Below are 12,610 nucleotides of genomic sequence, written 5' to 3' on the forward strand. Positions count from 1 at the left end.
TGGTCACAGATACCTTACTGGGAATACAGATACCTTACAAAAACAAAACAGAAAAGCAGGGGTGTGGATCAGAGAACCAGTCAGTATCTGGTGTGGGTCAGAGAACCAGTCAGTATCTGGTGTGGGTCAGAGAACCAGTCAGTATCTGGTGTGGGTCAGAGAACCAGTCAGTATCTGGTGTGGGTCAGAGAACCAGTCAGTATCTGGTGTGGGTCAGAGAACCAGTCAGTATCTGGTGTGGGTCAGAGAACCAGTCAGTATCTGGTGTGATCAGAGAACCAGCCAGTATCTGGTGTGGATCAGACAACCAGTCTGTATCTGGTGTGGGTCAGAGAACCAGTCAGTATCTGGTGTGGATCAGAGAACCAGTCAGTATCTGGTGTGATCAGAAAACCAGTCAGTATCTGGTGTGGATCAGAAAACCAGTCAGTATCTGGTGTGATCAGAGAACCAGTCAGTATCTGGTGTGATCAGAGAACCAGTCAGTATCTGGTGTGATCAGAGAACCAGTCAGTCAGTATCTGGTGTGGATCAGAGAACCAGTCAGTCAGTATCTGGTGTGGATCAGAGAACCAGTCAGTCAGTATCTGGTGTTGATCAGAGAACCAGTCAGTATCTGGTGTGGATCAGAGAACCAGTCAGTCAGTATCTGGTGTGGGTCAGAGAACCAGTCAGTATCTGGTGTGGGTCAGAGAACCAGTCAGTATCTGGTGTGACCACCATTTGCCTCAAGCAGCGCGACACATCTCCTTCACATAGAGTTGATCAGGCTGTTGATTGTGGAATGTGGTCCCACTCCTCTTCAATGACTGTGTGAAGTTGCTGGATATTGGCAGGAACTGGACCACGCTGTCGTACACGTCGATCCACAGCATCCAGACACACTCAATGGGTGACGTGTCTGGTGAGAATGGAAGAACTGGGAGATTTTCAGCTTCCAGTAATTGTGTCCCGATCCTTGCAGCATGGGGCCGTGCTTTATCATGCTGAATCATGAGGTGATGACGGGGGATGAATGGCACGACAATGGGCCTCAGGATCTCCCCATGGTATCTCTGTTCATTCAAATTGCCATCAATAAAATGCAATGGTGTTCGTTGTCCGTAGCCCCCATACCATAACCCCACTGCCACCATGAGGCACTCTGTTCACAACGTTGACATCAGCAAACCACACGACACCTGCGGTTCTGAGGCGGATTGGATGTACTGCCAAATTCTCTACAATGATTTATGGACTAGTTCACCAGGGGTATATTACTAACTGAGGACTAGTTCACCAGGGGTATATTACTAACTAAGGACTAGTTCACCAGGGGTATATTACTAACTGAGGACTAGTTCACCAGGGTTATATTACTAACTGAGGACTAGTTCACCAGGGGTATATTACTAACTGAGGACTAGTTCACCAGGGGTATATTACTAACTAAGGACTAGTTCACCAGGGGTATATTACTAACTGAGGACTAGTTCACCAGGGGTATATTACTAACTGAGGACTAGTTCACCAGGGGTATATTACTAACTAAGGACTAGTTCACCAGGGGTATATTACTAACTGAGGACTAGTTCACCAGGGGTATATTACTAACTGAGGACTAGTTCACCAGGGGTATATTACTAACTGAGGACTAGTTCATGACTTATGGACTAGTTCACCAGGGGTATATTACTAACTGAGGACTAGTTCACCAGGGGTATATTACTAAGGACTAGTTCACCAGGGGTATATTACTATGGACTAGTTCACCAGGGGTATATTACTGAGGACTAGTTCACCAGGGGTATATTACTAACTGAGGACTAGTTCACCAGGGGTATATTACTAAGGACTAGTTCACCAGGGGTATATTACTATGGACTAGTTCACCAGGGGTATATTACTGAGGACTAGTTCACCAGGGGTATATTACTAACTGAGGACTAGTTCACCAGGGGTATATTACTAACTGAGGACTAGTTCACCAGGGGTATATTACTAAGGACTAGTTCACCAGGGGTATATTACTAACTGAGGACTAGTTCACCAGGGGTATATTACTATGGACTAGTTCACCAGGGGTATATTACTAAGGACTAGTTCACCAGGGGTATATTACTATGGACTAGTTCACCAGGGGTATATTACTAACTATGGACTAGTTCACCAGGGGTATGTTACTAACTAAGGACTAGTTCACCAGGGGTATATTACTAAGGACTAGTTCACCAGGGGTATATTACTAACTGAGGACTAGTTCACCAGGGGTATATTACTAACTAAGGACTAGTTCACCAGGGGTATATTACTATGGACTAGTTCACCAGGGGTATATTACTAACTATGGACTAGTTCACCAGGGGTATATTACTAACTAAGGACTAGTTCACCAGGGGTATATTACTATGGACTAGTTCACCAGGGGTATATTACTATGGACTAGTTCACCAGGGGTATATTACTAACAACTAGTTCACCAGGGGTATATTACTAAGGACTAGTTCACCAGGGGTATATTACTAACTAAGGACTAGTTCACCAGGGGTATATTACTAACTAAGGACTAGTTCACCAGGGGTATATTACTAACTGAGGACTAGTTCACCAGGGGTATATTACTAACTAAGGACTAGTTCACCAGGGGTATATTACTAACTGAGGACTAGTTCACCAGGGGTATATTACTATGGACTAGTTCACCAGGGGTATATTACTAAGGACTAGTTCACCAGGGGTATATTACTAACTGAGGACTAGTTCACCAGGGGTATGTTACTAACTAAGGACTAGTTCACCAGGGGTATATTACTATGGACTAGTTCACCAGGGGTATATTACTAACTATGGACTAGTTCACCAGGGGTATATTACTATGGACTAGTTCACCAGGGGTATATTACTAAGGGCTAGTTCACCAGGGGTATATTACTAAGGACTAGTTCACCAGGGGTATATTACTATGGACTAGTTCACCAGGGGTATATTACTATGGACTAGTTCACCAGGGGTATATTACTAAGGACTAGTTCACCAGGGGTATATTACTAAGGACTAGTTCACCAGGGGTATATTACTAAGGACTAGTTCACCAGGGGTATATTACTAACTAAGGACTAGTTCACCAGGGGTATATTACTAAGGACTAGTTCACCAGGGGTATATTACTAAGGACTAGTTCACCAGGGGTATATTACTAAGGACTAGTTCACCAGGGGTATATTACTAACTATGGACTAGTTCACCAGGGGTATATTACTAACTATGGACTAGTTCACCAGGGGTATATTACTATGGACTAGTTCACCAGGGGTATATTACTAAGGACTAGTTCACCAGGGGTATATTACTAAGGACTAGTTCACCAGGGGTATATTACTATGGACTAGTTCACCAGGGGTATATTACTAAGGACTAGTTCACCAGGGGTATATTACTATGGACTAGTTCACCAGGGGTATATTACTAAGGACTAGTTCACCAGGGGTATATTACTAACTAAGGACTAGTTCACCAGGGGTATATTACTAAGGACTAGTTCACCAGGGGTATATTACTAAGGACTAGTTCACCAGGGGTATATTACTATGGACTAGTTCACCAGGGGTATATTACTAAGGACTAGTTCACCAGGGGTATATTACTATGGACTAGTTCACCAGGGGTATATTACTAAGGACTAGTTCACCAGGGGTATATTACTAACTAAGGACTAGTTCACCAGGGGTATATTACTAACTAAGGACTAGTTCACCAGGGGTATATTACTAACCAAGGGCTAGTTCACCAGGGGTATATTACTATGGACTAGTTCACCAGGGGTATATTACTAAGGACTAGTTCACCAGGGGTATATTACTAACTAAGGACTAGTTCACCAGGGGTATATTACTAATGACTAGTTCACCAGGGGTATATTACTAAGGACTAGTTCACCAGGGGTATATTACTAACTAAGGACTAGTTCACCAGGGGTATGTTACTAAGGACTAGTTCACCAGGGGTATATTACTAAGGACTAGTTCACCAGGGGTATATTACTAACTAAGGACTAGTTCACCAGGGGTATGTTACTAAGGACTAGTTCACCAGGGGTATATTACTAATGACTAGTTCACCAGGGGTATATTACTAAGGACTAGTTCACCAGGGGTATATTACTAAGGACTAGTTCACCAGGGGTATATTACTATGGACTAGTTCACCAGGGGTATATTACTATGGACTAGTTCACCAGGGGTATATTACTAAGGACTAGTTCACCAGGGGTATATTACTAAGGACTAGTACACCAGGGGTATATTACTATGGACTAGTTCACCAGGGGTATATTACTAAGGACTAGTTCACCAGGGGTATATTACTAACTGAGGACTAGTTCACCAGGGGTATATTACTAAGGACTAGTTCACCAGGGGTATATTACTAACTAAGGACTAGTTCACCAGGGGTATATTACTAAGGACTAGTTCACCAGGGGTATATTACTAAGGACTAGTTCACCAGGGGTATATTACTAACTAAGGACTAGTTCACCAGGGGTATATTATAAATATATGCCATTTAGCAGACGCTTTTATCCAAAGCGACTTACAGTCATGTGTGCATACATTCTACGTATGGGTGGTCCCGGGAATCGAACCCACTACCCTGGCGTTACAAGCGCCATGCTCTACCAACTGAGCTATACTGTTTGTACTCTAAACTTGGGAAAATTAGTCACTGCTTTTCTGTAGTCCAACACCCATCTCCTCTCCTTGGCACTACATAAACATTTTTTTTTTTTTTTTTAAAGGTGCCTCAAAAGGAGAAAAGAAAACTCCCAAAATGCAAAGGACAATGTCTCAACATTAAAAGTTCAGGGACCAGTTATTATTAAGTCAGTTATTTGACACTTTCAAAACTCTATCCAATTTTTTGCATGACTCCAAAAAAAAAAATTTACTAACTAAGCTTAAAATGACTGCCTAGGGAGGACAGCTCATAATAATAATGGCTGGAACGGCACGAATGGCATCAAACCATGTTTGAGATGTGATACTATATACCGATTCTGCTCCAACCACTACGAGCCCATCCTCCTCAATTAAGGTGTCACCAACCTCCTGTGAGACACACCGTTTAAACCTATGCTCCTTTGAGACCCCTCTATCAGTCAGAGTTCTCTTCTTCCTAGCAATGGTAGCCAAAATAATGGGCAACTGGGCATTTTTAAGACCCTAATCATGATGAGCTGTTAATTGCTTTTTTTAACCAACCACCTGCTTTCAATATACTGTATCCCGCATTCATGCAAGTGTTGCCTTTCCACCATTATTATTTTTAAAAACACAAGTCATTAGAATGTGTCTGCACAATATGAGGGGGAACTAGCATTAGGGAGCTGTGTGGAACTTAGGCCCTACATTTAATGAAACAAAATATATTCAGTCTGCATAGGGGTCACTTTTCAACCAATGCCATTCCAAATCAATTTAAACCTAATAGGTCTTCATCCATCCATCCAAAACCACGATGAGCAACTACTGTATCTATCTACTCTTCAATAATAAAAGGCTCTTCAGTACAGCTGGGATACTAAGGTTCTCAGGGTTTGGGCTCAATTCCATTTCAATTCAGTCAATTCATAAAGCCAACTGAAATGTAAATCACTCCCAATCATTTTCTGAGGAAAATGTGGAATTTCAGTTTACTACCTGGGTTGGCTGAATTAAAATGGAACGGAGGTGGTTGGTTCTGTTCTCGCGTTACTGCTCCTGTCCTGTGTCCAGACTGCTTTTACTTCACAACAATCAAGCCTCAGCCAGGAGGAAGAGGAGCATCATCATAAATCTCCCTCATTCCCCCCACTTTAAGTAACAGACATTTAACATTAAAGGCACTTTGCTTCCAATAGTCAGCATCAAGGTGCATGCTGTCTTATCTTCTTCCAACTCAATCATTTATACTTCTGATAGATTTATCACTCCCATATATTTACAACAATATTTTATCTGTAGACCCCTACAACCGTGTCCTAAAGACTTGGCTCATTGTGATTTCATTCCTGTTAAAGGAAGGTGGTGGGTCAAGGGGTCATCTTCAGTCTAGTGGTCCGACTCATCACTGCAATATGTTTGGCTGAAGTCAGTAAAGATTTTGTGTGTGTGTGTGTGGGGTTGTAGAAATTAGGGGTTGACTTGTGTTTATTGCATTGAGCTGCTCTTTTGGCAGTGTGTAGTGTTGGCCAAATGCACACACAGTCTTAACACCAAGAGAGCCCAACTCATCCGCCACTTAAGACGGGGGGCATCTACTTAAGCAAGGCTCTACACTGACTTTTGAAAAATGCAGGCACACAAAGAAATTTAATAGCACAATGCTAAATATTTTAGGTAATAAAGCTAGAATCATGGCCACACAATAATTTTTCCTACGTGCATTGGTGCTCCTAAATACATTTTTAAAATCCAGGTCACACAGCAAATTATTTACACGCATATGTGAGTAAAGTGGTCACACTGTAAGGCCCTGCTTAGAGGATGGACCATTGCTTATAGTTCTCCTTTTATTCTTACTTTAATCTCTGCCATCAGATGAATACAAACTCTTCATAAAGGAGTTGTGAAGACACCTACCCAGATCTGTCCCATGACAAACAAGAAAAAAAAGCTATGCTATATCATCCAGTCATTTAGTTCCAAAAAGAAAGGGGAGGGGATCTCAATCAAACAGTGTTTCCAAAGCGTTACTACCAAGCTGCATGAACAAGCTAGTACTCCAACGCTGTGGCAGCCCCACTATACACCAGCAGAATTGAAAGTTTACATAAATTACTATTGGGTCTATTAATGGCAGGCAGGTAAAACAGTAAGATGAAGGGCCAGGGAGTGAAGCAGTAAACAAGTTTGCTTTTCATCCAGTCAGCACACAGGAGAATAGCCACAATGACTCACTGCAGGAGAGGGGGAGGGGGTAATAGGATAGGAGAGGGGAACGAGATATGGGTGGGTGGGGAGCGAGAAGAGGGGACGAGAGACGGGGAATCCATAGTGATGTAATCCTCTGTTGAAGGCTCAAATGCCACTGCGCTGGAGTTCACTTCAGCTGCACCAGGGTGTGAGAAATGTGCAGCAAACTACGTACAGTAAAAGATGTGGCGCACTTGTGGGTGTGTACAGTTTATAACCTTGTGTGCATTTACGCTACAGGCCTAAACCACAGGTTGGCACCGCAATGGCATTAGGCTTTTGGGAAAAACACTGATCGGAAACACTGTGATAATCACAATGGCCAGGGGTTCGGGTGTTCATAGTGGGCCCCAGAGTAGGTATTGTGGTTGGTGGAAGTGGAGAGGGTTCTTCAGAGGGTGTGGTAGTTGCGGTCCTTGGACTTGCAGAACTTGTAGAGGAAGAAGACCACGGCCTGCAGGCCCAAGACCAGCACTATGCCCCCAATGAAGCTTGCTGCGTCAAATGTGGAATTCTTATGAGGCGCTGGAGAGGGCCCCACAGGTGATGCGGTGGTGACACTGACGTTTGAAGCATGGGTTGCGGCAGAGACTGGGACGGTACCGTTAGTGGCAGGCAGGGCAGTTGGTACTGCAGTGGTCAGGTCAGCTGGGGTGGGCTCAGTGGTGCTATATTACTATGGACTAGTTCACCAGGGGTATATTACTATGGACTAGTTCACCAGGGGTATATTACTATGGACTAGTTCACCAGGGGTATATTACTAAGGACTAGTTCACCAGGGGTATATTACTAACTAAGGACTAGTTCACCAGGGGTATATTACTAAGGACTAGTTCACCAGGGTATATTACTAACTATGGACTAGTTCACCCAGGGGTATATTACTAAGGACTAGTTCACCAGGGGTATATTACTAAGGACTAGTTCACCAGGGGTATATTACTATGGACTAGTTCACCAGGGGTATATTACTATGGACTAGTTCACCAGGGGTATATTACTAAGGACTAGTTCACCAGGGGTATATTACTAAGGACTAGTTCACCAGGGGTATATTACTAAGGACTAGTTCACCAGGGTATATTACTAAGGACTAGTTCACCAGGGGTATATTACTAAGGACTAGTTCACCAGGGTATATTACATGACTTGTGGTAAAGAAATGAACATCACATTTTCTGGCAACAGCTTTGGTGGTCATGTTTGCAGTCAGCCAATTATACACTCCCTCAACTTGAGACCTCTGTGGCATTGAGTTGTGACAACTGCACACTTTAGAGTTGCCTTTTATTGTCCCCAGCACAAGGTAGGGTAGGGCCTGAATGTTGCAGGCCTGCGTAGGGTAGGGCCTGAATGTTGCAGGCCTGCGTAGGGTAGGGCCTGAATGTTGCAGGCCTGGGTAGGGTAGGGCCTGAATGTTGCAGGCCTGGGTAGGGCCTGAATGTTGCAGGCCTGGGTAAGGTAGGGCCTGAATGTTGCAGGCCTGCGTAGGGCCTGAATGTTGCAGGCCTGGGTAAGGTAGGGCCTGAATGTTGCAGGCCTGCGTATGGTAGGGCCTGAATGTTGCAGGTCCTTAATGTTGCAGGCCTCGGTAGGGTAGGGCCTGAATGTTGCAGGCCTGCGTAGGGTAGGGCCTGAATGTTGCAGGCCTGGGTAGGGGTAGGGCCTGAATGTTGCAGGCCGGGGTAGGGTAGGGCCTGAATTTTGCAGGCCTGGGTAGGGTAGGGCCTGAATGTTGCAGGTCCTTAATGTTGCAGGCCTGGGTAGGGTAGGGCCTGAATGTTGCAGGCCTGCGTAGGGTAGGGCCTGAATGTTGCAGGCCTGGTAGGAATACCCTTCGCAATATTGGTAAACCCAGGTCAATGTAAACCTGCCAACACCTGTCTCAAAATGTTAAATCAGAATGTGGACGAGATCAGGACAAAGGAGCAGGTATAACTAAATGGGGATAAAGTGTCGGACGATCGTCAGGCAGTACTAAAACACACCAGAGTAGCAACTGTGGGAGTTTTTATTACACATAAATAAACTAAATGCAGATATAGTTCACAGTGTCAGATGAATGAGAATCTGTCCTGTTCTTTGTGTGGTCAGTAGGCAGACGGTTCCATCAGAAACACTGGGACCGACAAACTGTAGGATGCTGTTCTGAGGTGGAACAACCAGAGAATCTAGAACGACACTGAGTGGACAAAACATTAAGAACACTATCCATGACAGACTGACCAGGTGATAGGATCCCTTATTATAATCCCCTTCAGAGTAGATGAAGGAGAGGAGACAGGTTAAATCCCCTTCAGAGTAGATGAAGGAGAGGAGACAGGTTAAATCCCCTTCAGAGTAGATGAAGGAGAGGAGACAGGTTAAATCCCCTTCAGAGTAGATGAAGGAGAGGAGACAGGTTAAATCCCTTCAGAGTAGATGAAGGAGAGGAGACAGGTTAAATCCACTTCAGGTAGATGAAGGAGAGGGAGACAGGTTAAATCCCCTTCAGAGTAGATGAAGGAGAGGAGACAGGTTAAATCCACTTCAGGTAGATAGATGAAGGAGAGGAGACAGGTTAAATCCCCTTCAGAGTTAAATCCCCTTAGATGAAGGAGAGGAGACAGTTAAATCCACTTCAGGGTAGATGAAGGAGAGGAGACAGGTTAAATCCCAGAGTTCAGAGTAGATGAAGATGAAGGAGAGGAGACAGGTTAAATCCACTTCAGGGTAGATGAAGGAGAGGAGACAGGTTAAATCCCCTTCAGAGTAGATGAAGGAGAGGAGACAGGTTAAATCCACTTCAGGAGTAGATGAAGGAGAGGAGACAGGTTAAATCCACTTCAGAGTAGATGAAGGAGAGGAGACAGGTTAAATCCACTTCAGAGTAGATGAAGGAGAGGAGACAGGTTAAATCCCCTTCAGAGTAGATGAAGGAGAGGAGACAGGTTAAATCCACTTCAGGGTAGATGAAGGAGAGGAGACAGGTAGATGAAGGAGAGGAGACAAATCCCCTTCAGAGTAGATGAAGGAGAGGAGAGACAGGTTAAATCCCACTGAGGAGTAGATGAAGGAGAGGAGACAGGTTAAATCCACTTCAGAGTAGATGAAGGAGAGGAGACAGGTTAAATCCCCTTCAGGGTAGATGAAGGAGAGGAGACAGGTTAAATCCCCTTCAGGGTAGATGAAGGAGAGGAGACAGGTTAAATCCCCTTCAGGGTAGATGAAGGAGAGGAGACAGGTTAAATCCCCTTCAGAGTAGATGAAGGAGAGGAGACAGGTTAAATCCCCTTCAGGGTAGATGAAGGAGAGGAGACAGGTTAAATCCCCTTCAGAGTAGATGAAGGAGAGGAGACAGGTTAAATCCCCTTCAGAGTAGATGAAGGAGAGGAGACAGGTTAAATCCCCTTCAGAGTAGATGAAGGAGAGGAGACAGGTTAAATCCCCTTCAGAGTAGATGAAGGAGAGGAGACAGGTTAAATCCCCTTCAGAGTAGATGAAGGAGAGGAGACAGGTTAAATCCCCTTCAGAGTAGATGAAGGAGAGGAGACAGGTTAAATCCACTTCAGAGTAGATGAAGGAGAGGAGACAGGTTAAATCCCCTTCAGAGTAGATGAAGGAGAGGAGACAGGTTAAATCCCCTTCAGAGTAGATGAGTAGGAAGAGGAGACAGGTTAAATCCACTTCAGAGTAGATGAAGGAGAGGAGACAGGTTAAATCCCCTTCAGAGTAGATGAAGGAGAGGAGACAGGTTAAATCCCCTTCAGAGTAGATGAAGGAGAGGAGACAGGTTAAATCCCCTTCAGAGTAAATGAAGGAGAGGAGACAGGTTAAATCCCTTCAGAGTAGATGAAGGAGAGGAGACAGGTTAAATCCACTTCAGAGTAGATGAAGGAGAGGAGACAGGTTAAATCCCCTTCAGAGTAGATGAAGGAGAGGAGACAGGTTAAATCCCCTTCAGAGTAGATGAAGGAGAGGAGACAGGTTAAATCCCCTTCAGAGTAAATGAAGGAGAGGAGACAGGTTAAATCCACTTCAGAGTAGATGAAGGAGAGGAGACAGGTTAAATCCCCTTCAGAGTAGATGAAGGAGAGGAGACAGGTTAAATAAGGATTTTATAGCCTTCTGACATGGGGTTGCAACTCAATATTAGGAAGTTCTTTGTCCACTCAGTGTATATCTGTGGCTCTGGCTGCAGTCTTTATAATGGACAGTTTGGAAAAGCCGTTCTGCAACACACTCACTCTCTCTCACACACACGGTCAGGCCGGCCCCCACAGGAGCCCACAATGACATCACAGTCTCACCTCTGACCCAAGAGAACTTCTTCTTGGTTGGGGTTTGAAGGCGGTGTACATACCAGTATTACTGCCATACCCAATAAAACATTTAAAGGGGAGGGGCTTTAATGGCCAACTCAGCCAATCAGAAATAATGTCCAAAATGATGTCCACTCTGCTGTTTGATGGGCTCCATCAGTGATGATGTCATCCAGCTCAGTCAGAGACATCCTGGACTTCTTCTTGGTTCTCCAGGATCAGATCTGAAGAAGGAGGATGAGATGAGAGTGAGTGAGTGAGTGAGTGGTGAGTGGTGGTGAGTGGTGTGGTGAGTGGTGAGTGAGTGGTGAGTGAGTGAGTGAGTGAGCTGAGTGAGTGAGTGAGTGAGTGAGTGAGTGAGTGAGTGAGTGAGTGGTGGTGGTGAGTGGTGGTGGTGGTGAGTGAGTGAGTGAGTGAGTGTGACTGAGTGAGTGGTGAGTGAGTGAGTGAGTGACATTACCTGTCAGTGTGCTGCTGACATTTGTAGGAGAAACTTGATAAGCACCGCCCCCTTAGCTATCCCAGAATCCACCGCCTGCTCCTGAGAGGGAGAGTCCAGGACCTTGGCAGTAAAGCTGTCTGTCATTGGCTCCAGAGTCTCGGTGGCGCCGCCTTGTGAGGAACCAATCAGGAAGTTCTGCTCTGGCTCCTCCCCCTGCATCTCCACAACCAGCTCTGATTGGCAAAGAGGCTCTGGAGAGCTGTGGTCAGAGGTGACCGTCTGAATGATGACGCTGTCATTGGAACAAAGACCCTCCGTCTGACAACAAAAAAACATGCTGCACTTAAAGTCAGATAATTCGTTTCTATGGGTGTGAACATTATTTTAACAATATTACTAAGGACTAGTTCACCAGGGGTATATTACTAAGGACTAGTTCACCAGGGGTATATTACTAACTAAGGACTAGTTCACCAGGGGTATATTACTAAGGACTAGTTCACCAGGGGTATATTACTAAGGACTAGTTCACCAGGGGTATATTACTAAGGACTAGTTCACCAGGGGTATATTACTAACTAAGGACTAGTTCACCAGGGATATGTTACTAACTAAGGACTAGTTCACCAGGGGTATATTACTAACTCAGGACTAGTTCACCAGGGGTATATTACTAACTCAGGACTAGTTCACCAGGGGTATATTACTAACTAAGGACTAGTTCACCAGGGGTATATTACTAACTAAGGACTAGTTCACCAGGGGTATATTACTAACTAAGGACTAGTTCACCAGGGGTATATTACTAACTAAGGACTAGTTCACCAGGGGTATATTACTAACTAAGGACTAGTTCACCAGGGGTATATTACTAACTAAGGACTAGTTCACCAGGGGTATATTATTAACTAAGGACTAGTTCACCAGGGGTATAT

At 44.5% G+C, this 12,610-nt stretch overlaps 1 protein-coding gene and 1 long non-coding RNA gene across 19 annotated transcripts in view; one reads left to right on the forward strand and one right to left on the reverse strand.

Annotated features, from left to right (window-relative positions):
* Positions 1-9,146: 9,146 nt before the first annotated feature.
* Positions 9,147-11,126, forward strand: LOC127922870 (uncharacterized). 18 transcript variants are annotated; one of them, XR_008112726.1, is made up of 9 exons: positions 9,187-9,333; positions 9,628-9,705; positions 9,746-9,901; positions 10,000-10,155; positions 10,195-10,428; positions 10,588-10,743; positions 10,782-10,820; positions 10,860-10,937; positions 10,977-11,126. It is a non-coding gene; the product is annotated as an uncharacterized LOC127922870 (long non-coding RNA). The 18 variants fall into 18 exon arrangements; XR_008112737.1 differs by having other exon boundaries at positions 10,195-10,233; positions 10,390-10,545; positions 10,588-10,704; positions 10,782-10,898; positions 10,938-11,083; XR_008112741.1 differs by adding an exon at positions 10,429-10,506 and having other exon boundaries at positions 10,195-10,233; positions 10,588-10,704; positions 10,782-10,898; positions 10,938-11,083.
* A 309-nt stretch (positions 11,127-11,435) lies between these two features.
* Positions 11,436-12,610, reverse strand: part of LOC127922871 (cyclin-D-binding Myb-like transcription factor 1) — a 36,498-nt gene continuing 35,323 nt past the window's right edge. Inside the window, exons 14-15 of the mRNA XM_052506831.1 lie at positions 11,694-11,993; positions 11,436-11,457 (exon numbers count right to left, since the gene is read on the reverse strand). Of these exons, the coding sequence (XP_052362791.1) occupies positions 11,697-11,993 (297 nt within the window). The 3' untranslated portion in view covers positions 11,436-11,457; positions 11,694-11,696. The remainder of the gene's footprint in view (positions 11,458-11,693; positions 11,994-12,610) is intronic.

This window comes from Oncorhynchus keta, unplaced genomic scaffold, assembly GCF_023373465.1.
Source record: "Oncorhynchus keta strain PuntledgeMale-10-30-2019 unplaced genomic scaffold, Oket_V2 Un_contig_2743_pilon_pilon, whole genome shotgun sequence".
Classification (NCBI taxonomy): Eukaryota; Metazoa; Chordata; class Actinopteri; order Salmoniformes; family Salmonidae; genus Oncorhynchus; species Oncorhynchus keta.